General features: G+C 50.7%; 1 protein-coding gene across 1 annotated transcript; it reads right to left on the reverse strand.

Moving 5' to 3' along the window:
• Window positions 1-497: 497 nt before the first annotated feature.
• On the reverse strand, window positions 498-24,965 carry RBP1 (retinol binding protein 1). Its single transcript, XM_059162777.1, is given in 5 exon segments — window positions 498-747; window positions 2,593-2,694; window positions 23,897-24,075; window positions 24,601-24,703; window positions 24,705-24,965. Coding segments are annotated over 5 exon segments (684 nt in total). The 5' UTR covers window positions 24,951-24,965; the 3' UTR covers window positions 498-693.
• Between the last annotated feature and the right edge of the window lie 1,883 nt (window positions 24,966-26,848).

Genomic DNA, 26,848 nt, shown 5'->3' on the forward strand with positions numbered 1-26,848 from the left:
GCTCATGATGCCTCTAAAATGAAATCCAACTGGTAGTTGCCTTTGATTGAGGTTCACCTCATTCTAGCTTTGGCTTGCAATTCTATCCAGTTCCATCTCATTCACAAAAAATTTTTAGACCATCTCCTATGTGTACAATCTGGAGCTGGAGATCTCCATTGGTCAGATCTCCTTAACCAGGCTTTAAGTGCCCAGGGGGAAGTGGCGGGGAGAGCGTCTTCTCTTGCTTCTGTGGCAGTCACCATATTTTGGCCCTGAATGGTCGTGTAACATGGTAGGTGCTTAATATGTGAAAAGCTGAATGTGAAGTCACACATCCTGACCGTGAGCCCATGCCCTTGGGGAAAGATCTTACAGGTGCACTGTCAGGACTAAATCAGCAGGTGTGTGGATGAATTTCTCCCTCTGCCCAGGGGTGGCATCGGGAGAAGCTGGCTTCAGAAGCCCCAGGGAAAAAGTGAGCACAAGGGGGTTTGGAAGATTCTTCAAAACAGATGTCTGGAGGAGAAATCACTTTTATTGGGATGGCTTTGTTATAAGGAAAAGAAAAAAGAGACAAAGCCGAGAGAGTGCCTCTGCTAACAGGTGCCTGCGGGTGGCTGGACATTTCAGCCCCATGCTGAGCAAAGAAGGGGATCCTGGCCCAAGGGTCCACGCCGCTCATTCCTCCAGATCCACAGGTCTCCGCAGGCTTCAGTGCACCTTCTTGAATACTTGCTTGCAGACCACTCCCTGCACTCTCATCTCCTGAAACAAAAGCAGACATTTGCCACTGGCCGGAGCAAGGTCACACTTGGGGCTCAGTGCGTGCAGGGGCAGGAACTTGGAAAACACTCAGTGTCTGTTATTTTTCCTCAAGAGTTGGCGTGAACTAACCAATTCCTTGGAAAGTGAACCGGATCTGTGGAGATGGGGCTCTGCTATGCCCCGTAGGCAGAGCTGGCTGGGAAAAAGGTAGCTGAAAACTGGCCAACAGGAACCTTCTGATGACTCCCCTCCTCTTACTCTGCTCAAGGGGCTGAAAGGCTTTAAGAACCTCAGGCCTGAGCAGGACAGAATCTTTGCCCAGGCCTGGGAGAAATCAAGCCCGGACACACGGCTTGACCCCAAGAGGACTCAGTAGGTTGTCACAGGCCAAGGCTGGAAATTAGCACAGAGACTCCAGCTTCAGGCATACGTTGGAGTACCCGGGAAGCCTGAATGATGCCTGGGTCCCAGGCTAGACCAGTTGTATCAGTGTCTCAGTGGGTGGAGCACTATTATTAAAAGCTCCCAGGTGGTACTACATGCAACTCAGAAAATCCATGCTCTGTCTACAGGGCAGTCCCCATGGAGATGCCAGGAGGAATGACAGCATGGTGTCACCACATCTTGCAAGTGTTTTGTTTTGTTTGAAGGAGGCTGGAAATCTGAATATTTATGTGACATCTTGTAATTTTTAAACTTGCCTGAAGAAGTTTGAAGCTCACTGATGGTCACATAAAAGAGGCCTGAGGCCCTCATTTTGCAACTTTGGGCATTAAGCCACAGAACCACTGAGCCGGAAGAGCCAGTAGAGATCACATCGGCTTCCCTCATGCCTCTGCTGTTGAGGAAACAGAGGCCCCGGGAGAAGACGGGCTCAAGGTCAGGCACTGCAGAGCCCAGGCTCTCCGCATTAGCCTAAACTGCTTCTGAAAGCCATGCCCTCATGCCTCCTCCCAGCACTCACGCATCCCAGGGCTCTTAGGGACTCTGGCCTTTGCAGAACCCCCATGTGGCAGGATGGCATTTTGAAGATGAGGCTCAGGGAAGGAAGGCACTTATTCAAAGGTACCCAGTGAGGTTGAACCCAAGTCACCCAGACCAGGTTGTTTTTTATTTTTGTTTTTGTTTTTGTTTAACTTGGAAGGTAATTGAAAAGTTCCAAAGGTGCAGGAGTGATGGAGGTCTCCTTTCAGAGGATATGTGTTATTTTAGCCCTCCAGGGGCTAAGACCCTTACTCTTGAGTTGTGCATGCTTCTCCCAGACAGCGGATGGAGAAGTGGCTTTGACTAGAGTTCCCAGGCTGGAAGCCCACACCTGAACTGGAGAAAGGCTTCTCCTCCCCTGACCTAGAGTGTTGAGATCAGGTCTTAGAGAAGCTTAAAGAATTCTCCTTGGTTCTAGCCTGTCACAACTTGGCATGGTGAACATAGAGTTTGGGAGCAAATTTCAGTTCTTCCAGTTTCTAGCTGTGTAACTTGGATGTAAGTCTCCGTGTTCCCATCTCCAGAATAGGAACCCTAATAGTACCTGGCCCATGGGGCTGCTGAGAGAACAGAAAGAGATATGGAATGCAGAAGAGCTTAGCTCCACATCTGCTGCTTGGCAGAGACATCTCTTCCCCTCCTGCCTCTGGCTGGACAACTGAGTCAGCCTAGACCTTGAAAACACATCCCTTGGTTTTTAAAGTCATTCAAGTGTCTTCTCCTGGTCCTTGGAAGAGAAGCTTCAGAGCAGAACCAAGGCCGAGCTATAAGGCCTTCTTCCAAGGTCCACAGGACCTCAACACTGACCAGAGCTTCCAAGCCCAGCTCTGCCTCACACCACCCCACACACCAGCAACCTACCAGGTGCAGCTCATCACCTTCAATCCACTGGGTCCAGCCACGTCCCTCCTTTTCACCTTTCTGCACACACTCAAGCTTGTCCCCATCCCAGCTCACCGTGGTCTGCCAAGCAAAAGAATATGGTGGTCAGTTTTGAGCAAGCAGCCCCTGGGGGGCAGCCCCAACCTTGATAACCCAGGGTGCGCTCAAGTCAATTTCATTAAAGAAAATTTGCAGCCGAATTCTGTCCATCATGTGCTCTTTTTTTTTTTTTTTTTTTTTTTAAGATTTTATTTATTTGACACAGAGAGACACAGTGAGAGAGAACACAAGCAGGGGGAGTGGGAGAGGGAGAAGCAGGCTTCCCAGCAAGCAGGGAGCCTGATGCTGGGCTCAATCCCAGGACACAGGGCTCAATTCCAGGACCTGAATATCATGACCCAAGTCAAAGGCAGATGCCCAATGACTGAGCCACCCAGGCACCCCACCACCATGTGCTCTTATTACAGTATGCAAATCAGTTTTAAAACTTACAAAAACCATCCTAAATTTCACTTAAAGGGGTAATTAGAAGAGAAAAGGACATTAGGGTGGGGATCTCAGAGCTAAGGCTGGGGCTTGGAAGGGAGGAAGGGCTTCAGAGGGCTGAGCTCCCACCAGGTGGGCAGGGAGAGGGCTACGTCCTATATCTTGCAGGTGAGGTTAACTTCTCAGAGTGCTCTGCCTTTTCCTAGACCTTCCCCCCCCCGCCCCCGCTTCCTTCCTTCTTTCTTTCCTTCCTTCCTTCTATTGTTTCAACCTTTGCAAGTTCTTAGGACACATAAGACTTGAGCCCTGCCCTCAAAGATGTTTCCATCTCATGAAGAATGACCTTAGGGCGCCTGGGTGGCTCGGTGGGTAAGCCGCTGCCTTCGGCTCAGGTCATGATCTCAGGGTCCTGGGATCGAGTCCCGCATCCGGCTCTCTGCTTAGCAGGGAGCCTGCTTCCTCCTCTCTCTCTCTGCCTGCCTCTCTGCCTACTTGTGATCTCTCTCTGTCAAATAAATAAATAAAATCTTAAAAAAAAAAAAAAAAAAAAAAAAAAAGAATGACCTTAGATATAAATAACCACCTGTAGGTACAAATGGCAGCCCTTCCAGCTCTCTGTGCTGTCTCTAAATCCTCATGACTCCATTTGGAGCAGGGATTAGCTTCTCTATTTTACAGAGTGGGTTAAGGGACTGGCCAAGTTCACCCAGGTGGCCAGTGACAGAGTCAGGTCAGAACACAGATCTGTGGGGCTCCAAAACCCTCTTGCCCACTTTGACTACACTTCTTTCTGAGGTGTCGATTGTCACCAGAGTTACAGACCAGATGCTGTGGGATCCCAGATGAGAGTCAGAGAAGGGGAAGCTCTGGAAGGAGGAAGCAAGAGGCCAAGGCCTTGAAGGACAGGAGAATGGAGCTGGAGCCGAAGAAAGGAGGCATGGGGGGAGAGGAGTTTTCAGTGGATCACTGTAAGATGAAGGCACAGAGATGGGACAGCATCAGGCATGCTCGGGAATGCTCCTCAGGTGGGTTCCTGGCGGCGAGGAGGAAGCTCCTACTGCCCGGTGCTCACTGCCACCCCACTCCCCACCCTCCAGCCCTCTCATCTTCTCTGAGCACTTTGTGCCCTGCGTAGGTGCCTGAGCCACACAGTGAACAGGCCAAATGGAGTCCTAACTGCCACAGTGGGGAGGCAGGGCTCATAAGGTGGAACCGCCATGTAGGGGGAGGCTGTTTAAGGGGAAGTGGGTAGCTGCAAAGATGGGACATGCCACTGGTACCTGCACAAAAGTTGCAGTCCAGACCATGAGTTCTCAGGGACCACTTAAGCCCTGTATGTCTGAGTGAGCCCTTGCCACTCCAGTAAGATGCTGAAGTCTCCTGTGGGCACAAGCTGAGCCTGTGGCTTCCCTCTTCCTGCCGTCTGTCTTCCTTTGGCATGCCCAGCACCTGGGCAGGGCACAAAGTGCTCAAGGAAGTTAATGCACTCGGGCCCCCTCCTCCTATGACAGGTGGGAACACAGGGCCCCAGAGAAGGGCCATTAACTCAGAGGTCTTGGCTTTACAGAGGTAAGGTTCTAGGGCCCTTGTGGTCCTAGACATGTTCAGACAGCCAGGACAGTTAGCAACAGCCTAATAAAGATTCAGGAGAGAAGTAGTCTGGGAAATGAGTATGGAGTCAGTGGGGGCACTCCCTGTAGGATGACCTCAGTCTTCTTCTCCCAAGCCCTCTCTCCCTCCTGGGTCTGCTGATGACAGCTCCCTCTGTTGTTGGGATGAGCCTGCCATGGAGCACAGGCACAAGGGCACCAGGTGGAGCCCCTGAGAGCAGGAATCAATCTGACTTCTGGTCCTGGAGCCTGTTTCTTGAGGGAGACACAGCCCAGGAGGACTTGGGATGGGGACGTTCCTTTCTGGGATCTAGAGATGGCTCAGGGCACATGTCCAGCCCCAAGCCAGAGAGGAGGTGGATGTCAGATGAGGTGTTTCGTGAGCAGAGACCACCAATGAGTCAAGCCACAGGACAAGGTGACCATTCTCTGCATGCCTTGTCCATGCCAGGCCTGTGGAGGGACGTGGGGGCAGAGCTCTCTGACATTCCTCAATTTCAAGGAGTTCGTCAGAATACTTGGCTTCCCCATCGACTGAACTTCTTTTTGTGTTTATCCAGAAGTCTACTCTGCATACTAAGGGCTCCAGGTTTCATCAGAGGCTGGGACAGAGTTATTGGCTCCCAGTTAGAATATACACACTTCTGCCTCTGCCAAATATATTAGAGTCTATAAGGGTAGTCATGCCTTCTGTGATGGAAAGTGCGAGAAGCGCTCAGAGAAGAGCACAGCAGTAAAAGGAATACCTGTAATCTTGCTTCCTCAGAGATAATTACCCTAACATTGTGATGTATTTATGTCCAGTCTTTTGTTCTATTAATCCATATATATTTCTATTTTTTAAAAATTAGGATTACATCATTTATGGTGTTGTACCCTAGTTTCTTCATTTAATAGAAGCAATTTTCCACTTCAATAAATATTCTGCATAAGCAGTATTTTAATTGTTACATAATATTCAGGAAATGGCTACATAATTTGCGGGGCCCAGCACAAAATGAAAACAAGGGGCTCCTTTCTAAAAAATGATTTGGAATTTTAAGATGGTGACAGCAGAGCATTAAACCAAGGGAGGGGCCCTTCTGTGTATTGTGGCCTGTGTGATTGCACTGGTCACAGGACCAGTAGGCTAAGCCCACTGGTGTTTCATTGTATAGGCACACTATTATTTAGCTCATTCTGTATTCTTGGACATTTAGGTTATTATTCTGTGCCATTATATATACATAGTTTTGAATATATCATGTTCTTTTTTATTTTAGGGCAGAGGGGCAGAGGGTGAAGGAGAGAGAGAGAGAGAATCGCAAGCAGGATCCACACCCAGCACAGAGCCCCATGTGTACTCAATCGATTGCCACAACCCTGAGATCATGATCTGAGCCGAAATCCAGAGTTGGATGTTTAATTGACTGAGCCATCAGGCAACCCTGAACACATCATGTTCTTAGAATAAATTTACAGGGGAAGAATTGTTGCATTAAAGAATATGCATATTTTTAAGGCTTTTGGTAAGTATTGCCAGCTTGATCTCCAGAAAGCTCATGCCTGTTTACCTTCCAACACCAATGTCAGGGCATGAAGCTTGAAAGTGATGTTCATTAATAGTAAAGCAGGCTTTGCTCCTGAACTAACATGTTACCCTTTCCAGATCATTTTGCATCTTTTAATGGGGACCATTTGGATATAAAAAATAAAATACCTTACCAAAAGAGTGACGGATAGCAGAATTTCAGGCATCCTGAGAGATGGAGGGACATAGGGAGTGGGTGGAAGGATCTTTGGGTATAGAGAACCCTTTCTTGGAGCCCTACAATTAGGCCCGTTTATGAGAAGGGTCCCTAACACACAAATGCTATGGCAGTTTCCAAAGGAGGCACTTTCTCAACTTCAAGTTCCTATTGACTCTAACCTTGGTTGGGTGAGTTAGACAGAACAGAGATGAGAATATCTCTGAGGCCGAGCTCAGAGATGTTCAGTAACTTTCTCAGGGTTGCCCAGCTAACAAGGAAAGAATCTGGGTGGGAACATGAGCCTTGCATGACTCCGTGCCCCATGATTCCCAGCCTAGGGCAGGGCACCCGGAGAGGTCTGCAGGAGACTCTGGGGCCTATAGATACATGCAGGGATTACGCTGAGACTCTGAGCAGCCCCCAGGAGAACACCTTTCGGTTCAGTCTAGCTACTGTTGGCTGTGGGTGCTGGGAGCCAGAGATGGGTCCGAAAGAGCTGACAGAGAAGTACCAGGTGCTTACACCCCAACATGGTTGGCACTGGGATTAGGGGAAGCCCAGAGGCTGCAGTCCTTGGGAGAGCTCCTCGTTCTAACAGGAAACATAACTACTATTTTTCTTTTTATTTAAGTGGGAAGGCATTCCAAACCCAGTGAGTAAGGACAAGCAAGCCAGTGCTGTAAAAGCTTCCCTGGGCTTAAGGAGAGGGAGGAACAAGGCTGGGGGATAGATGGGGCCACGCTGTGAGGCTACAAACTGGGACTGTGGCCTGCAGCGTGTTTCCAATGCCCGCCAGTGCTGCTTGCCCCCACACAGCCCCGTGGCTCTGACCTGCTGGGTGGGACCATCAGGGAGGATACTCATCCTGCGGACCAGGAAAACTGCCAGGCTGTCCTCCAAGTTAAAGAGGGCCAGAAGTTCAGCCATCATGTATGCTGGGTTCCTGGTACCTGTCCCCTTACTGTATATTCTCCAGCTGCATCAGGTTGACCCAGTACTCTCAGCAATGAGCACATTGCTTGGAGTCAGCAGACCTGGGACCTGGCTATGAGGAATGAGCTTCGGTGCCCTCATCTACGAGAGAGGGACTGCTATTATGTATTGTGGCCAACTGTTCCGTGGGTGGCCCCAGTCGATCACATATTCACACCCTTGTGAAGTCCCCTCCCACACTGACCCTGGCCTTGCCCGCATGGCTTGTTTTGGCCAATGGAACATGATGCAAGCAGCGCCTTTATAAACACGGGGACACTGGGGGCTTGGTCTCTTAGAACCCTCCCCTTTGGGAACCAAGTTGCTGGACTTTGAGGAAGGCCAACCCATTCTACTGGGTAAAAGGCCAACGGGAGAAGCCTGATTACTGCTCAAGAATTAAGACACCCAGCTGAGCCTTATCTACATGCAGAACTGCCAGTCAACACAGAGAACCATGGGAATGCATGGTTGCCCTTTTCTGTTACTAGGTTTGAGGTGCTTTGCTATGTGGCATTAGGCAACCAAGAGACTAACCAAGAGAGAAAAAGCACATAAAGTGCATAGGGCTGGCATAAGCAGCACTAAGTCCTAGTAATCAAGCCATCCAGAGTTTAGATAGGGAGGGGATATGCTGGTCCAGGTTGAACCATAACTAAAAGGCTTTTATTGGAAGTTGGAGGTTTGTGAGGAAGTGATTGATTGGCTATTCATCATGGCTAAATGTTTCAGAAGCTCCTTCCCTTCCAGAAGCCTTGGACCCAGAACCAGAAGGAGACCTTGCAGGGACTGCCTGCTGAGCTGGGCACCCCAGAGCACTGTGACGTCCATGTTCCTAAGACCTAATTAGTTTTTGTTTCAGGAGAAGATCCATTTGGAAACTTCCCACTAGTAGCAGTGATGGCTCCAAAAATGGTGATTTAGTTCTCCCACTTGACTATCCTATGTTCACTTTTGGTGGGCACAGATTTTTCTCTTTAAGCTTTGTGTCCTGTAGGAATAAACCAGGCACTCCCCCAGAGGATCAGATTTGTCCTAAGAAAAGAGGAGTGGGAATTGGGGAGGAGGAGGATGACCTAAGAAGAGATGAGGGAAATAAGAAAAGAAGGATTGTTGGAAGGAGACTGGGTCAGAAACAAGGGTCCCTTGTTTTCTTGGGATAACCCCTGATGACGAACACCCCCAGCACCTGAGAACTCATCCTGTGACTTCCTTCTGCAGTAAGAGCCAGCCACCTTCACTGGACCAGGAGCAGGGACATCTGAGACAAGGATTTGCTTGCCCTGTGAATGCCATGTCTGAAAGGATCTTTAAGAGGTTATTCAACCCAGTTTCCCAGCTCAGCCTCTTGCTACTGCTTAATCCATTTAACCAGAGCCTAACAGGGGAATTTGAGGCCAGAGAATGCTCCTGATGTTTTCCAAGTAGCACCGGAAGGCAGATGCCAGTGGGGATTGAGGTGGACAAGGTACCAATGATGAGGATAGGCAGTGCTGCCTTCACTCCCACCACGGGCTCTCGGACTCCACCTTGGAAATGAAGCCCAGATAATTTCAAGGACAAGGGGGAGTCTGGCCACCTTCAGTTCCTTTCCTTTCTTTCTTCTTTTTTTTTTTTTTAAAGATTTTATTTATTTGTCTCAGAGAGAGAGAGACAGAGTACACAAGCAGGGGGAGCTGCAGGCAGAAGGAGAAGCAGGCTCCCAGGTGAGCAATGAGCCCAATGCGGGACTCGATCCCAGGACCCTGGGATCATGACCTGATCCACAGGCAGGCGCTGAACTGACTGAGCCACCCAGGTGTCCCTTCAGTTCCTTTCCTAAGTAATCCTCACTGCAAAGACCAGCAGGTCTGCAAAAAGACTGGAGCCCAGGGTGGTGGTTGTAAAGTGAAGTCGGTCTAACTTTTCTATTAAAAACAAATAACCTCTAACACTTTGGCCTTGTCAGCAGCTTTCCCAGAAAGACATGCACCTACAGATGAATGAAGACAGAGCTGCATCACTCTGACAAGGAACTGTCACTTCAAAAGCCATTATCCGGCTCCCCCGACCACTTAGAAGACCCAGCTGGCACTGCTGCATGGGGACCAGTGACACAGAAAACCAGGCAGCCTTAAGAAGCACGTCCCAGGAGTCCCGAGGCCCCCTTGTCCTGCGCAGATGACCTGTACTGGGAGTGACAGACCATTCCCACTAAATGGATTCATCTCTTGGCAATGACCCAGCACAGTCTACAAATAGTGGGATTCAACCTACCTCCCAGGGATCTGTGACAGTTGTTAAGGGTCCTACATGCCCCAAACACCCGTTCTGATGAGCCGGGGGAGGATCAATTATGGACCCCTCCAAACTTGTCCACGCAGCTCCAGCAAGCCCTGTGTTCATGCACCCACCTCCCAGATATGGCTGGGACTGAATGTTAATGTCTCTGAGGCTCCAGAGCCACATCAGAAGGGAGGCTGCCATGTGTGCAAAAGCCAGAGCCAGGACTGACCCAGGTCTGACCCCAAAACTTGTGCTTTTGAAATTCTGGAAGGGGTGGGGGACTGAAAAACCAGACAGTGAGTAGACACTTCCTCTACATGATGTGAATTGTTAAAAGATGCAAATTGGCCACTCCTCCTGGTTGAGTTTAAAGTGCGCCTCACCCGTTGATTTTAAAGTGTGCATCACCCATTGAGCATTCCTGGGACAAAAAGAAGGTTCTCAGCCTCTGGTGTCTGTGTTAAATAAGTGAGCAGATGAGAAGGTCAGGGAAGGTAATGGAGAACCTGCTGAGTGCCAGGTACTTCTGTTTCACTTGACTTTCAAGCTTTACCTCTGGTAAAAATTAGACTTAGTATTAGACTTCGTTAAGCAACCAGCCTAAGTCTCCTAGGGGTTATGGGCTGAGCCTTCCCTTGGATCCAGTTCTTTCTGGCGGAGAAGTTTACTTGCTGCCCACAAGGCAAGGCCAGGTGAGCGATGGGCCCACTCTTCTCCTGATCCACCTCTAGGAGGCTGGCCATTATCTAAAATCAGCACATTCGGGGGCTGGGGGGAGAAGCCAATTCTCTCTAAAAGCAAATTAAAATGAAATTAATAAGGCCTTAAAATGTGAACGAGTAATTAGAGACCGAAAAGCTGTTAAAAGCAACTACTTCAAACTAGTAAAGCCACAACAAGGCCTTTGTGGGCATGAGAGAATGCGACGCTAATGCCACGAAGGAGCTAACAGCAAATGGTAACAATTCTTAGGACAAACGAAATGCTAAAATGCTAAGACTGACCTTGACATGTCATTTTTTAAATTCCTTAAACATTCCAGGAAGTTCCCAGGATCAATTTTAAAACAAGAAGCCCTCAGAGAGCTCAAGGCGCTAGGAGGCCAATATTCTGGATAGGGAGGAGGGAAATGGGACTGGGGAGGGTCACAGGGCTCATGTGGAACTGTGCTCAGTCAATCCAGGGACCCAGTACCAAGTGTCCCAATCTAGGGACCCAAAGTCTGGGCTGGACCCCAGCCATGCCATGGAGCAGCTCAGCCTGGAGGGAAGGCAGGCATGGAAACTGGCATTGATTGCACTGGCATTCCATGTTGGGCTATGTGGTGGGTACCCAACCTAGCCTGGAGGGTCAGGGAGAGCTTCCTGGTGGAAGGAAGAGCACCACTGTCCTTGTCACCATCACCATCATTACCCTAGCAACATGGGTTGAATACTCACTACGTGCTAGGCAGGGTATTAAGCGCAACATGGGTCATATCTTGCTGGAGAACTTACACTTTCCCCGTTTTACAGATGTGGAGACTGAGGCTTTCAGATCACCCAGCCATATAGTAGGCAGATGAGATTTGACTCCAGAGTCCATGTTCTTGGCTATTGTGCTCTGCAGCTACCTGATCTCAGTGGATTTTTGAATGAGCAGGATTCTCTGGCATGGTTCTGTGCAAGTAAACACTCGACAGTTGTAGATTTGACACCTACACACTAGTCTCGGGTGCTGGAAACAGAGGCAGTGAGGCGAGGACCCTACTCTCAAGAGCACACAGACTATGAAAGAAGACAAGTAGAGAATTCCAGTAGAATGGCAAGCGCTGGGTAGAAGTAGGTGATGGTAGTTGTGGAAGGGGGAAGGCATCTCATTAGTCTCTGATATAGGGACAGAGGTCCATCAGGGAAGGCTTCCTGGAGGAGGTAATTGATGCTGGAAGTAAAGCTGGAACTGACACCAGAAAACACCATGAGAGTTAGGTTAAGAAGGAGAAATTGGAAAAGAGGAATGAGGGTATCCCAAGTAGCAACCTGGACAGATGCAGGGAGGCAAGGGCCGCATGTGGGAGGCTTCTCAATGAGCTCTGCCCATCTGGATTCTCTTGGCATGACCTTCCCCCTGGAGTCTGACCCTTTACCTCTAACTCCAGAATTTCCTGGGGAGAGATGACTCAGCCTCTCTTTTCCTGCACTTTCCGTCTTTGTGGCTCCAACCAGCCAGGCCTGGAGCAATGGGCAATCCGGATGTTAGCAGGCAGAGCTGGCCTGCTACTTGAGCTGGGGGTGAGGAGTCAGCTTATTATCAATGATAGTCCACCCTGGCAGTGGGGGGTGGGGGGAAAGGGGGTGGGGAGTAAGGGAGGAGCCATCCTGCCCCAGAGAGCTCGGAGGGGCTTTGCAGGGCAGAGTCCACCAAAGCCTCATCCTTTTCACAAGAGCCTCTGGTTCCTTCTTTTTATCTTTCTTTTCCTTTTTTTCTTCTTCTACTTTTTATCTTTCAAGGCAAACAGAAACAAGCGGCTCCCACAGGTTAAGAGATGCTAGCTTAGTAACCGAGGAGGAGTCGCCAGCAGGTCAGGGTCTCTGAACCGAGAGCTCTTTGGGGTCAGGGATCTTTTTATTCACTGCAGGATACCAACCCCACCTGGGTATCTATGCGGAGAAAATGCATATTACCAATGAATGAATGAACAAACAGCAGAAAACATTCTAGGGCAGTCTTACAATTTTTCGGGCAATGATCAGATTTTTTTTTGTAGACAAAATATCCCAGGCAATGTAGCTGTTTATTCTTTTGTAGATTAGCCTTGAGAAACGTGTTAGCCATTGTGTGCTTCTGAGTCCTGGAGAACTTAGTCATCCCGCCCAGGGTCACACAAGCCAGGAAGAGTATGAGTCATGGTTTCAACCCACTTCGGTCCAACTCCAGATCTACCGCCTGCCCACTGTTCCCACATGAGCTTGCAGCCATGGATGCTTTTGCTGCCAAACAGTGACTGGGAGGCTATGGGGCTGGAGCTGGCCCCACCAAGGGACTGTGTGACAGCCTTGGAGAGATCCAGACCTGAGCCCCAATCCACTCTGGCTTCTTTCCAGCAGGGAGACCCTGAGCACTGTACTCCACCTTCTGAGCCATCATGTTCTCACCTGCACAGCGGGGCCAGTGAGCCCTGCCCCAGAGCAAGAACCATGGGGACAAAAATGACACAAGGGGCTGCAAGGACCTATTTCAGTGCTAGAAACAGAAAATACTTCAGTGAGCTGCGGCTGGCCTTGCATTTGATATGCTAGATAGGGGAGCCCACAATTTGCATGTACAGTGCCTACCACAGAAGGCTCCAATGTGTTCATCAAACAAGTGTCAAGGCCCTGTGAGGCCAGCGTTCTAGATGGCGAGGAGAGAAATGGGGCCAGAGAAGGTCTTAGGGATCATATGGGACTGTGGGACTGTGGGACTGTGGAACTGTGGCATGTTCCCTCTGGCTGTGGAGAGGGCCCTGCCCTTGGCTCCTACTCTTGGACTAGACCATCGCAGGCTTTCCTGCCTCTAACCCTCACTATGAAGTAGTAGGTACTCCTGATTTTATAATTATCCCCAATTTCACAGACAAGTCAAGGCAAGGAGAGGTGAAATAACTCACTTAAGGCCACCCAGTTTGTAGGTGGCATAGATGGGACTCCAAAGACAACAGTCTGGCTCCAGAGCTAAACCAGTTATGACTCAGCCCCACCTCTCTGGCCTGCCTCAGAGGGCATCCAGCCATGGCCAGCCTCCACCATGGGGGAGAACGAGAGCCAGAGCAGACCCCGCTCCTCGGCCCGACAGTTCCATCCGATGACAGCACTACTTCACTGGGGTCACTGCACTGGAGATTTCAAAAGCCTCCCAGAGAAATTCTTCCAGAGCTGGGACTGTGAACATAACAAGGACCCCGCCCCTTTCTGGTAACAATCTGGAGTCAGACTGCCAGGATCCCAAAGCAGGCTCCACCAGCTACCTCATCAGGTATCACCAGTGGTGACACCTGTTCCACCTTTCATTCATTTCACATACAATATAGGAAGAATTCAGGCATTTTCCTTAAAAAATTGTGAGGATTGAAAGGATCTGTTTATGGAAAGGGCCTAGAATTCCTCGCACATGGGAAACACCCAATAAGCATTATTGTTAAATGGCAAATGGATTCTGCAGTGATAAGATCTACCATTTACATTGTTTGAGGTCCTGCTATTTTTACTTAACACCAATTTGACAAACACACTGGAGCCTCTAGGCACTGGACATGCAAAGTATGGGCCCCCCTGTCTAGCATCTCAAATGCATGAACAAGTGTCCCAGGTGCCCTGGGAACAACAGCGGCAGAGTGGGGCAGTGAAGCAAAAGGAAAGGATGAGGTGGGATGGGGGGTTAGGACAAGATTGGTGGACAGTTGAGCTGGTCTTGACCAATGGTATTTATTTAGCAGGGGACTTATCTCAAGTGAGTGGAGAGATGAAAGAAGAAAGGCAAGCGAAGGCATCTGCATGTGGTAGTGGTGGGGAAGGGCGAGGGTAAGGAGTGAGCCCGGGAGTGGAGGTGCAGAGACAACCACGGCCATGTCCTGGAAAGCACAAGCCCCCTCAGGACTTGGCATGTCAGTGGTGGGGAGCCCCTGGGGGTTTGGCTAGGGAATGAGCTCATCAGATTCCCTTTTTAGAATGTGAAGGGTGGGCGGAAGTACTGAGGATGGTGGATGGGAGAAATAATTCATAGAAAGTGCTGAGCCTGGTGCATAGGAGTAAGCGTAAAGGGGGGGTATTATTATTGTTATTATTGTTACCAGCGTGAGACATTCAGAGCTGTGGGGATGGGGGAAGGGAAAGAGAGGCTAAGAAGCAGAATCCACAGAACTTGTTGATGGGTTGCCCATAAACACTTTTCATTTATCTTCACAGTGATCATTTATGGGGCTACGCAGTGGTCTACGGAATTAAAAAGCCACAGTCACTCTGGCCACCTGTGGTTATGTGGCACTTAGCCACATGGGCAGGAGGCAGCCAGCTCTGTCAACCACACGGGGTCAGGGGTCAGAGAGATGTGAAGTTGAATCCCAGGGCTATGGTTAACCAGCAGTGTGACCCTGGGTGGGACCTGAGGGTCCCCTCTGTAAAATGAGAGTAGCACCTCTTCTCCAGGATTATTGGGGATTTATATCATACATGTAAAGTGCTAGGGCAGAGCCTCCCACTTGGAAGGCCCCGGAGGGTGGCTTGTGCTTCTGTGTGGGCTGGTACAAACAAATATCTTCGTAAAAACAGATGCAGCTTTTTTTTAATTCTCTTTTGAATGATTTTCCTGGAATATAATCACAGAAGTGGGATATCTGAGCCAAAGAGCAAGAAGACTTTTCTGACTCAGCGTGCACTGCCATACGGGATCTCTCCCCCCTCATTTTCTGAAGGCAGAGCCACTTGTGTTGTTAAGGCTGGTCAAGGTGGGTTTTGCGGCCTGGCTTCTCCGTTACTCCTGCCCTCACACCTTCCGTGTCCACCTGGTTGATACAGCTCTTCCCCAGAATTCCTCTGCTGTTCTTGGACCCTCAGGCCAGGAAAGAAGGGGGGCAGGGGCAAGGAAGGACAGACTCATTAATACCACTGTATCAAAGACAACTAGCATTCTAAGGTATTTGCTTATTAAAGGAAACACCTAGGGATGCCGGGGTGGCTCAGTCGGGTAAGCGTCTGCCTTCAGATCAGGTCACGGTCCCACTCGATCCTGGGATCGAGTCCTGCATCGGGCCCCTTGCTCAGCTGGGAGCCCGCTTCTCCCTCTGCTTCTGCTCTCTTTCTCTCTGACAAATAAATAAATAAGATCTTTAAAAAAAAAATAAAAAAGGGAACACCTAGAAAAGTCTTGGGATATTTAGCCAAAATAAATGTGCTCTAATGTTGGAATTTCAGTCAGTGTGACAAAGCCCTGGGGTTCCTGTTTGGAGGATGAGGGGTGGAGTGTGTGTATGTGTGTGTGCGCGCGCGCGCGTGCGCATGCACACACACACGCACGTTCCAGCACAACTCAATCTGTAAAATAGAGATAGCTACAAAAATGCTTCCCAGGGAGGAAGCTCTTGTGAACCAAGCACAGCACTTGTTGTCAGAGTTTTTGATCAACTCTAAGTCAAATATGAATAAACCCCCAAGCCCAAGTGAAAGGTCAGCAGCTGGACCTGAGTTGCAGGGGCCGGTTACCAGAGAAGCCTTCCATGGGGCAAAGGGGCCCGGAAGAGAGCCCTCAGCTCACAGCCTCCAGAGGGCTGGAGAGGAGGGCAGAAGGGGTTTCCCACCCACTCACTTCTTCTGGTTCTAGGCCCTGTGACTGCCTCAACCAACAGAATACAGAAAAATACGGCTATATGACTTCAGAAGCTAGGGAGATCCCAACAGTGTCCCACCCTTACTTACGCCTTGTTCTCTTGACCCTGTCATTCCTGGGACCCAGCAACCAAGACCTGAGGAAGTACAGGCAGCCAGGAGACAGTGAGTATGAAGGGCCATAGGGAATGGGGTTCCTCCAGCTAGGAGGACCAGCCCCCTCTTTACGCTCTGTCCAGATTTCAAATTCATGAACAAAATAAACCACTGCTATTGCTTGGAGTGTGGGAGCACTAAGTTTTGGAGTGGTTTGTTACACAGCAATAGAAAAAGGATACAATTCACCACCACACTGAATTTTCACACCAATCCCATCCGTGCTGCTACCCCGGCTCATTTTTACAGATGAGGAAACACAGCTGGAAGCTGGACCCAAGACTCAAATCCAGGTTCACCTCAAAGCCAGAGCTCCTCAGTGTTTCGTCATAACCCCATACTTGCCCACACGCTATTGGCGCCTGCTGGGCACAATGCACACACCGTTGGTGTCATCTACTTAAAGCTCCGTTGCAGACCACTGTGGGCTGCTGCGAGTTTGGCATCCCCAAGAAGACTCCATCCACAGGGACTGGACCGCATCTCTCTGCTCTCATTCGGCCCCCCAGAACCAGGCACCCAGAGTTCCAGGATGGGCTTACTACTCTGAGTCATGACCAGCACATCACAGAATCCTGGGCACGGGCCAGCCCACTTCCTCATTTTTCTTTCTTAGTAGTTATCAAAAGCATGGTCTTTGAACCAGCAGCGTCAGCATCATCTGAAAACTCAATAAAAAAACCCATTCTTGGGTCCACTCCAGACCTTCGGAATTGGAAACCTAGAGGGGTGGGCAGCTCAAATTTGGGAACTATGGCTCTGGCTATTGATGTGGTTCTTAACCACATTCTGTGGACTCCGAAGATCTGAAAATGTTTTAGATGCACGTGAAAGCAGTTTGAACAGCTGAAGGCAAAGGAAAAGGAATGCCCTGGCTGGCTCAAGTATATGGGAAGCCTTGGAGATGAGCCAGTGGCAGGGGCTCCAGCATACCCCCAGCATCGCAGTTTCTCTCTTGCTCATTTCTGCTTTTCTGCTGGTCTCCTTCTCTTTCCCTTCTGCTGGATTTCTCCAGGCAGCTATGGGCGATGGCATGGCACTTAACATCTTGCCAGCTGATGAACTTCAGGGGACTAGAACACAGCTCTCTGCCAGGGTCCCTACATTAAACCCCAGGAAAGGGTGAGATTAGGTCACATGTACAGTCATGTGACAGGTCATGGGACACTGTCATCATCCTGGTGTCAGGTCTCATCCTACAAGAGAGAGTGTACATGACTGGCAGCTCCTCCTGACCCCACAAGGTGAGTGTGAGTGAGGGTGTAACTCCCAGCAAAACAGGAGGTGCTTCGGTGGGTGGGTGGGGAGCTATGTTGGCCAGAAAAACAAATAGCAATAGCTGCCCCAACTGCCACCTGGCCATTGTGAGTGATTACTTTGCCCCCAGTCTAGGGCATCAGAAGGGTTTTGGTCCCTTTTCACACACAGTGTCGTGGCTTCACAAGACACTGTCCCCTGAACCATCTCTATAGTCCTCTGCATCTGCCTTGAGAGACAGACAGAGCAGCAATCACTATGCCCGTTTCACAGATGACAGGACAGAAGCAGTGTATCCAATCATTTAAGGTCACTGTCAGTTGGGTCAGCGGGGAGGATTCAAACCCAGACTCTCATGGCAGAACTCCTCATCACACAGCAGGCCTCGTCAGTACTCTGTGCTCGCCTCCGGGCGGCGCTGGGCTCACAACAGGGAACTGAGGTGCTGGCCCTCTGCAGAGCTCCAGGGGAGACGTTGTAATAGAAAACTTCAGAAACAGACCAGTTAGAGTCCTTCCTCTGCCACCAGCTGGCTGGGTGGCCCGACCTCTCTGAGCCTTAGAGTTTCATCTGCAAAATGGGCACAAGGACACTTACAAAACAGCATTTGTTGTGGAGGTCAAAAGAGGCAAATTGTTAAAATCACTTGGTGCAGGCCTGATGCTTGGTAAGGAATTAGAGCATGTTATTTTCCTTTGTTCCTGCTTAACAAAAAACAAAACCTAACACAACGATGTGATTCTTGAAAGCTACTTTGTGCATTTTATATGGGTTGCTTTAATTCTTCTTTTTGTAATCCTCAAAAGCATGCTGCTGACACCAATTTCAAAGGTCGGGGAACTTTAGCTAAGACTTGAAAGAGACTCCGTGTTTCCATTTTGGAAAAGACCCAGCTGAGAGCTGGGGGCCTGACCTGCGGCCCTCAGGAGGCTCGCAAATCTGAGGGCACTCACAGCTCGGTGGCCCAGGGAGTCAATTCTGCCACCCGCATCATGTTTTTGTTGTTTGGTTTTTTTTTAAAATATGAACCAGAAAAAAAAATCCATTAATGAGTCAAGAACAGGATCAAAAAGCTGGCAAGAGTTAAAACCAAAGTGTTAACAGCAATTTGGTGGATTTCATGCATTACCATCTATAATTAGATGGATGCATGGGGGGGTGGGGCACGGATGGGCGGATGGAAGGAAGGAAGTCAGAGTGGGAAGGGAAGGAAATACACGGTTAAAAGAGAGAGAATTCAGGAGACCTACAAACACTGATATGGAAAGGTGCACAAGAAGTAGCATGAGTGAGAAAACAATGCGTCAAGGAGTGGATTTCTTCCTCTCCTTTAAAAAAAAAAATTGTTCAATAGACAGCTTCTATATTCGAGGAAGATTTCCAGCAGATCCATAGAAACAGTAGCAGTGATAACCTCTGGGGAGTGGGAATGAGGCCAAGGGGGGAAGGGGCCCTTTCCTTTGCAGTCCAGAGTCTCCTGGGCTATTTGAATTCTTTCTTTCCTTTTACAATAAAAACAAAGAAAGCAACAGAGGGGCGGAGGGCTGGGAAAGCGGAAGGGAGGCTCTGCGGAAGGGGTCATCCTGAGTTCATAGCTGGATATGAAGGAGAAGCTGCAGCCCGGGGAGGAGGGACCAGGCTCGCACATGAACAAAGGTGCCCCCTTCAGGGACATGCTGACCCAGTGTCCATGGTGGGATGACAAATGGCCCTTCTGCCACCACTATGTGGAGTGGGGCTCATGGCTGGGATTCCTGACTGAGGCTGCCTTCCACCACAAACGCAGCTCCTGCTGGAAGCGCTGAAAACAAAGAACTCCATCATTCCTCATCCCAAGGGATTCCCTGGCCCAGGAGCAGGGACAATATCTGAAGTTGGGGAGCATCTTCCTCATTCAAGCTCCCCCACCCTGCCAAAGCACCATGGGCTAGATTTCATACATGATACTGGTTTCAAACCTGTCCTGAGGTTTCCTCTTCGTGGATAAAGGCATGCAGGAGGCAGCGGAGAGCAAAGCCACACCTTTACACATCTCCTCCACAATGATAGCCCCTGCTGCTTGCAGGTCAAACCTTACTAGAACAGACCGGGAAATGTGAGCTGAGTGATCCCTGGCCACACAGACCCACGTCCTCCAGACCTCCGCCTGGATAGAGACTGGAGAGCCATTCCCAGTGGCTCTGGGCACAGATGACAATGTGCACAGGGCTCAGATGGCTGGACCCAACCAGCCAGTGGCACATGGCCCTCTGCAGCTGACATTCTAGTTGTCCCACTGTCTATGGAGATTCAGGCACACAGAGATGCTTCCTTCCTTCAGAGCCACGGTTCTCAAGCTTTAGCAGCATCAGAGCCGTGGGACGCACTTACTGAACCCAAGACCTCTGGCCCCACTCCCTGAGGGTCTGATTCAGGAGGCCAGGGCTGTGGCAGGAGAATCTGTGTCTCTACCTAGTTCTGTGCTGCTGCTTCTCCTGCTGCTGGTCTCCGCTTAGGGAGACGCAGCTCTAAGGAACCCACAGGGCAAACAAAGACATCTGGCTGCTTGATCCCCGACTTCAGGTAATGGGGTTGGGTAAGGGGACAATGTGACAGTGTCCCGGGGCTTCACACAGCAACCAGGGTGGAAGAAATGGGCACCTGGTGTTTTCAGCAATCTTGATTTTGTTGGTAAGAATGGCCAGAAATATGAAAGCTCACAATCTTTGGCAATGATTGGCAACTGGCTCTGAAATTTTTCAAACATTGTACAGGCCAAACAAAACACATCTGCAGGCCAGATTTCACCCCTTGGCTGCAGTCCTAGAGCACAGATAATGTTCCCACATAAGGAGGCAGAATCAGAGGTCACTGAGCCAGCAAGCCCCTGGGCCCTTCGGGGAAGGATGTCAGTGTGACTGCATGGCTCCCGGCAAGAGGTCCCTGCAGTCAGTGGAGCTGCATCTAGGCTCCCTAACGGGTTCTCATCACTCCTATCTTCCCCAGCCACACCCTGCACTCCAGTCTTTGTGGACTGCCCCCCCTCACCTCCGAAATCCTCTCCCAACCAGGCCTTTTCTGACTGCTGGGCCTTTGCGCTTATGGTTCCCTTGGCCTGGAACACTCTTTTCCCTTCTCTACATCTCTCCTAATTCTTGGTGGGCTTTCAAGGCCCCCCTCAGTTGGACAACTTCGATGACTGCTGCTTCCTCACCCCTTCACACTGTGCTCCTCAGCCCACTGTGTCTCCATCACTGAAGAAAATGGCCTGAGGATGCCCCTGTCTCCTCCCCGGGCAGGTGCCCCTGGGTCTGCAGGGCTGAACCCAGAGCCTGGGGTGGGACAGGTCTGAAACTGGATTTACCTACTGCGGTTCTCTTGGCCTTGGCCTTGGCCTTCCTTCTGTCCCTTTCTGTTTGCCTGGCTGTTTCCTGCCTATCCTTTAAGCCACAGTTCAGACTACTTCCTGTGGGAAAGTTCCCTGACCTCCCAGACCCGGTACGGGGTCCTCCTCTGGCTGTCCTGCCCCCATCCACACAGCAGTCACCCTGTGACTGGCCTCCTCCCTGCACTGAGCTCCAGGAGGTCAGGAATCCTGTGCAATTCATCTCAGTAACACAGAGGCTGCAAAGACAATATAAGCACCATGACATGTTTGTGGGACCAAGAAAGGGCTGAAAACAGATGAACGCCTGACCTTAGGTGAGAAATGAGACCCTTGTCATGTTCTGGGAAGGAAGCTTAGAACGAAGCCAACCTGGCGCTGAGTACAGATTGGTCTCCTCCTGGTCACTGCTCCTGGCTGGTGGGTGCAGAGCATGTGGAGCAGAAGGGGCCGTGGTGAAAGTTCACTTTGGCGAACTGGTGCCTTGCCCCAGACACACACGGGCCCTAGAGACCTCAGCCAATGTGGTCCCTTGGCAGGCGGCTCCTCAGACTTTGCAAGCCTCGAGCAGGACAGTAGCTGTAATTCTTTATCCTACACTCACTGCTGGCCATGCTCTTCCCTGTAGGCCTCCATCCAGTTGGCAGCCCAGAGAAGAAGGGCTTCTCTGCATGGGCAGGCTGGAGCAGAGGAACTGTCCAATCCCCCAACAGCAACAGCAAGATAAGTAAGTGCCTGTATAATTGAGAGAGGGCTGTCCTCAGTCCTGCGACCACAAAGGTGACCATGAATCCTACAATCCCACCTGGTTTGGCCAGCAGCTGGGCTCTCCGATCTGGTCACCTGGATTGTCCTAATGTCCTTCTGCTGGGCTGAGAAAAGAAGGTAGCCATGTGCCCCTTCCTTTGTGTCTGAACACCCCCCCCTCCACTCCTTTTGTCTTGTGTCAAAGTCATCTCTTCCAAAAGTCCTTCTGGGATCTCCTCATCTGGGTACTTCCCTTTGTCACCCCCGATCGCACTGTGTTCTGACAGTTTGTGTGTCTGTCTCCACCACCAAAATGGTGAGTTCCTGGACACCGGGGATTGCAACATCTCCCTGGGTCTCCCTGTGCCCAGTGCAGCGATTAGCCTGGTAGGTACGGGGCGGCGGTTAACGGCAGGGACTCTGGAGCTGACAGACAGAATGTAAATCCTCCCTCTGCCACTCACTTAACCTCCCCAACGTTTCACAGCGAGAAATCCTGCCCCAGTTTTCTTATCTGTAAAATGGGGTTGAAAACAGTTCTATGGATAGTGAGCTGAAATAAAATGGTAGCAGGACATGGTGCATAGTCAACCCTTGATGAGCCCCAGCTAGTATTACTAGGTGATCAATGAATGTTTCGCACATTATAGGATGACGCAGGGAGTGCAAGATGAAAGACGATTAGCCAAATAAGTACAAGCCAGCACATTCCGGAGACTGCAGCGACCCAGAACGGATTGAGATGTCTGATGCGCTCTGTGAGTCCCCTAAGAGTCCCACAAAGTCCCACAGCTTTGTGGACAAGGAGTTTTCTTACAGCACAGTTTCATGCAGCCAGCCAGGGAGAAGATGTTGGGCAGTGATCTGAAAGGCAGAGCCCCACCTTGCCAAGGCGGATGCTGTCTCCTGGTCTCCTTTCCCTCTGGGAGCCCCTCTGGGGATTCAGGGGCCTTAGGTCCTTTAAAGTTACAAGCTGACATGTTCATACAATAATATTGGCCTCTCCAAAGATGCTCCCTGCTGGCTACCCCCTCTTCTGCCATCATTCCAAACAGCAGACTCAGACACTGACTCCTGACTACTGTCAGATGAATTAATAAAGGGGGATGAGGAGTCCAGGCCTGGGGCTCCTTATCCTCACACACTGGCACCTCTTTAGCCACAGTCCCAGCAAACCTCTACCACTTGGTTTCTGCAGAGGTGACCAGCGAGAGGTGCCTGGCAGAGGACAGGAGGGTGGGCTTCCATTCCAAAGGCTCAAATCCCATCTCTTGCAAATCTCTTCCCCTCTCAGAGCCTTGACCATTGCATATTATGGGGTCACGAATCTCTCCCTCACTGGGCGGTGTGTAAAATAACAGGCACAGTGTAGGACACACAACAGACCTTCAGTAAATGGCCAGAGGGAAGGGGAGAAGGAGGGGGAGTATCTCCTCAATAAGCAAGGCAGCTGCCTGGGGATGAGCATATTCTAGCTTGGGACCCAAGACTGGGAAAGGGATTCCGGGAGCACCCTGACCTCTCAGTGACCCAAGAATGTTGATGGAGACTTGAGGCTGGCCTTCCAGAGTTTGCTGTGGAAACGCTAATTGGGGTCTCCAGGTCATCAGCTTCCCACCCTGGGGGATGTGCTGCTCCTTTCCCTCCCCCTCCTGCACCAAGGCTTCCTCTGGTCTGGGCTGCAGTGGCACTGACCCACTAGTAGGGGCTGGCTACAAAGTTCAAAGGAAGCTCAGCCAGCAGTGGAGGACAGGGCGAGGAAGGGGACAGCTAGGTCTCGGTTTGGGGCTGAGGTGGGGCAGATCAGAAGCTTCCAGGGGATCATGATGTCCCCTGCTTCCTAGAGTGGCTTCATGCTGGATCATAGGGAAAGTTTTACACTTGAAAAGAGTTCCCTGTGTTTCTTCTTTCCTTCCTCCCTCAGGCCACACAGTACAGCCAGAGGCCAACAGAGGCACAGACTGTGGGGAATTCCAGCCCAGCTCCTCCCTGGCTTTGCTATTCTGAGCATGTTACTCATCTCTTTGAAACTGTTTCCTCATCTGTAAAATGGGCATACTCAACCCCCCTCACAGATTGTTGTGAGGATTAGGTGAAGTCAAATATATAAAGAAAACACCTGGCTCAGTGCCTGGACACAAGAGAGACTCAACAAACTGCGGCTTTCATAACCATTACTCTCCTGTTTGGACAGAGTCCTATGCTTGATGAGTCTGCGCTGTCAACTTTGTGGGCTGGCAGTGTGAAGATCCCTAGTCCCTAAAACATAAGGGCCCTGGCTCCTCTCCCAGATGAAGTAGCCCAGCCTTTGGGCAGGCTCCCTGGGCGGGAGATGCCCAGGCATATGCAAATCCTCACCATGCACTTGCGGTCATCTATGCCCGTCAGATCCTCCTCAAACTCCTTCCCAACCTGGAAGTCCATGATATAGTTCCTGAAAGTGCTCAGCGTTCGAATGATCATGTGGTCGCCATCCTGCACGATCTCTTTGTCTGGCTTCAGCAAGTTGGCAATTTTGCGCAAGGCCACATTGACATCTGCAGGGGGTGCCGGGGAAGAGAGAGGCAGAGAGTTGGCAGGAAGATTCTGAGAACTGTCCCAGGGTAGTAGGGGCCCCAGGAGCCAGCTCCTCCCCAGGAGAAGGACCTTTGGGGTTCCCCGAACGCTTAGCGCTGTCTTAGAGAGCAGCCAGTTCTGGGCCTTTTTTTTTTTCTTTCTTTCTTTCTTTCTTTTTTTTTTTTTTTTTGCAACAAAGTTTTCTGCCCTTATGCTGACCCTTTGAAAACAAAAACTAGCAAACTAAACCCAGCTTTCCTAATGAAGTTATTCACGTCTAGAGTCAGCTATCAGATGTTTACCACTAATTAGCTCTAACAACACCCATCCTCCCAGCTGGAGCCCTGGCGGCCCAAACCCTTTTCGCTGCCCCGCGCACGAAGCAGAGGCCGGTCCCGGCGGAAGCAGGCGGGCCGCGGGCCCTGGAGGGCTCTAGAGAGCCCACCGCTGGTCCCTGAGGGTCTGGTCGGGGCGCCCCGGGCCGAGTGCTCCGGGCAGCTGCTTACCGAGCGCGCGCAAGTACTCCTCGAAATTCTCGTTGGCCAGCATCTTCCAGTACCCGGTGAAGTCGACCGGCATTTCGGGGGGCTACTGGGGCGGGTCGGTCACGGAGCGGAGAGGAGCAGCTCTGGGCTCTGCGGGCGCAGCGGCTCCGGACGCGATCCGGGTGGTGGGCGGCCCGGAAATGTGCGCCCTTGGGGTGCAGGGGGCTCTGAGGGGCGGCGACAGCTGGATTCCAGGCGCTCACAAAGCCCGGGGGAGGCTCCCTTGCAGCCGTCGCTCCTCCCCCTTCGTGGGGGCGGGGACGGGGGTTGTTGGAGGGCCAGGTTTGTTCCTGGCCCGAGGCCACCTTCATTCAGTACTTCAGGTCGCCTCCCAAAGAAGGAGATGGGGATGGAGGAGAGGCTTTACTGGCCCAACTCTATGGTTCCCGTGGGATTCCTTCCAATGCCTTGAACTTCTCACATATAACAGCCACTTGAGGGTTAAGAAAGAGTCTCCTGGCGTTTGCTGGAGTGATTAGGAAAGAGGCCACTTAACTGGCCTTTGTCTGAAGTCCCTCGCCCGTGCAGGTGGCCCAATCGGGCTGGTGGGCGGCCAGGGTCAGGAAAGCGGGGCGGTTGCACTTGGATAAGAAAGTGGGTACTTTCCACATCCCTCCCCCAAATAAAAGCAAAGTTAATGATGATGTTGATGAAGTAGCTATGGTTTAAAAGGCCTTCTAGGGGGCACCTGGGTGGCTCAGTGGGTTAAGCCTCTGCCCTCGGCTCTGGTCATGATCGCAGGGTCCTGGGATCGAGGCCCGCATTGGCTCTCCACTCCGCGGGAAGCCTGCTTTCCCCTCTGTCTCTGCCTGCCTCTCTGCCTACTTGAGATCTCTCTCTGTCAAATGAATGAATGAAATCTTTCAGAAAAAATAAAAATAAAAGGCCCTCTGGGTGGTGGTTCTGAGGCACGGTTAAGTTTGAGATCCCCTGCTTTATACAAATGTAAGCAATGATCAATACACCGCAGATTTTTTTCTCCTTCCCTTTCATCCAATGGCCGCGCAGTACTCCAGTATTCTGCACTTTCTTTTTTCACTAAATACATTCTGGAGACCTTCCTATTTCTGTACATAGAAAATGTCGTTCTTTGGCAGGGCATTCCATTGTTTCTCTAGCTTGTCCAGCACTGATGGACATTTGTGTTGTTTCCAATCGTCTGCTGTTAGAAACAGTTCCACATGTCTCCAGATATTGTCGAATGCCTGAGAGAGGGGTGCGAAATCAGCCCTGGCTGAGAACCACTGCTCTAGACAGCTGAACCCCTATTTGGCCGGTTCCCCTTCTCTTTCTCACCTGGCTCTGGGGTGCTCAGGCCATCAGTTGTTCGCACAGACCCTGGTTCTGTGTCCCTCCCTACTAGCTCAGGGTCTGTCTCAGGGGGACAGCTAGGGCAACTTATCCCAGCCCTGCCCCACCTGAAGGGGCAGGAAGGAGTCCCTGTGGCTCAGTCCAGTGGATGGGTGGGTCCCAGCATGGACTAGGTTCTCTGTGGCATCACTCAGGGATAGCCATGGCCCTGGGTTTCCTTGTCTGCTGAACTCACCAGAACAGAGAATCAGCCAAAGTCTTAAATAGTCAACTAGCCATTTCTTGGTCACTCCAAGCTAGTCTAAACTCTTCTTCCTGCTCCCCTGAGTAATCCAGCTCAGACAGCTGGATTTCTCATGCTCCCCAACTTTCTCTCTTTGTGCTGAGTCTCCTGAGATGGCTTATGCCAAACGCCCAACAGAGCACCTGGCCCACAGCAGGGTCCCAGTCCGTTCTGGCTCTCTGTCATGCCCACTGCGATCCCTCCATGCTCTAGGCAGAGAGGCATGTCCTCCTCACCTGTCTGGTCCTCCCCTGTGCATCCCAAAGACCAACATCTGGCCACTTCGTACATTTCCCACTCATCTGACCTCACTCTTTGGAGCTAGCTGGCTGGCTGTTAGTTCAGCCTGTGCTGCATTTGTCCCCCAGTGGGTTGGTAGACTCTTGCCCTTCTGGGTCTCCTCGCCAGAGGGATCTCCCAAGTATGACTCCTGCTGGCTGTGCTGTCCCTTGCAGCTGGGGGCCAATGGTGAGGGCAGGGTTTAGAGACATAATGCTTGGTTTGAAGTTGAATGTTTTACTGTCTAGCTGAGTGATCTTGGGGGAAGTGACTTATCATTGCCCTGCCTCAGTTCTGACATCTGTAAAATGGGGACACTCTGACTACCTACCTTTT

Source organism: Mustela lutreola, chromosome 2 (assembly GCF_030435805.1).
Source record: "Mustela lutreola isolate mMusLut2 chromosome 2, mMusLut2.pri, whole genome shotgun sequence".
NCBI lineage: Eukaryota > Metazoa > Chordata > Mammalia > Carnivora > Mustelidae > Mustela > Mustela lutreola.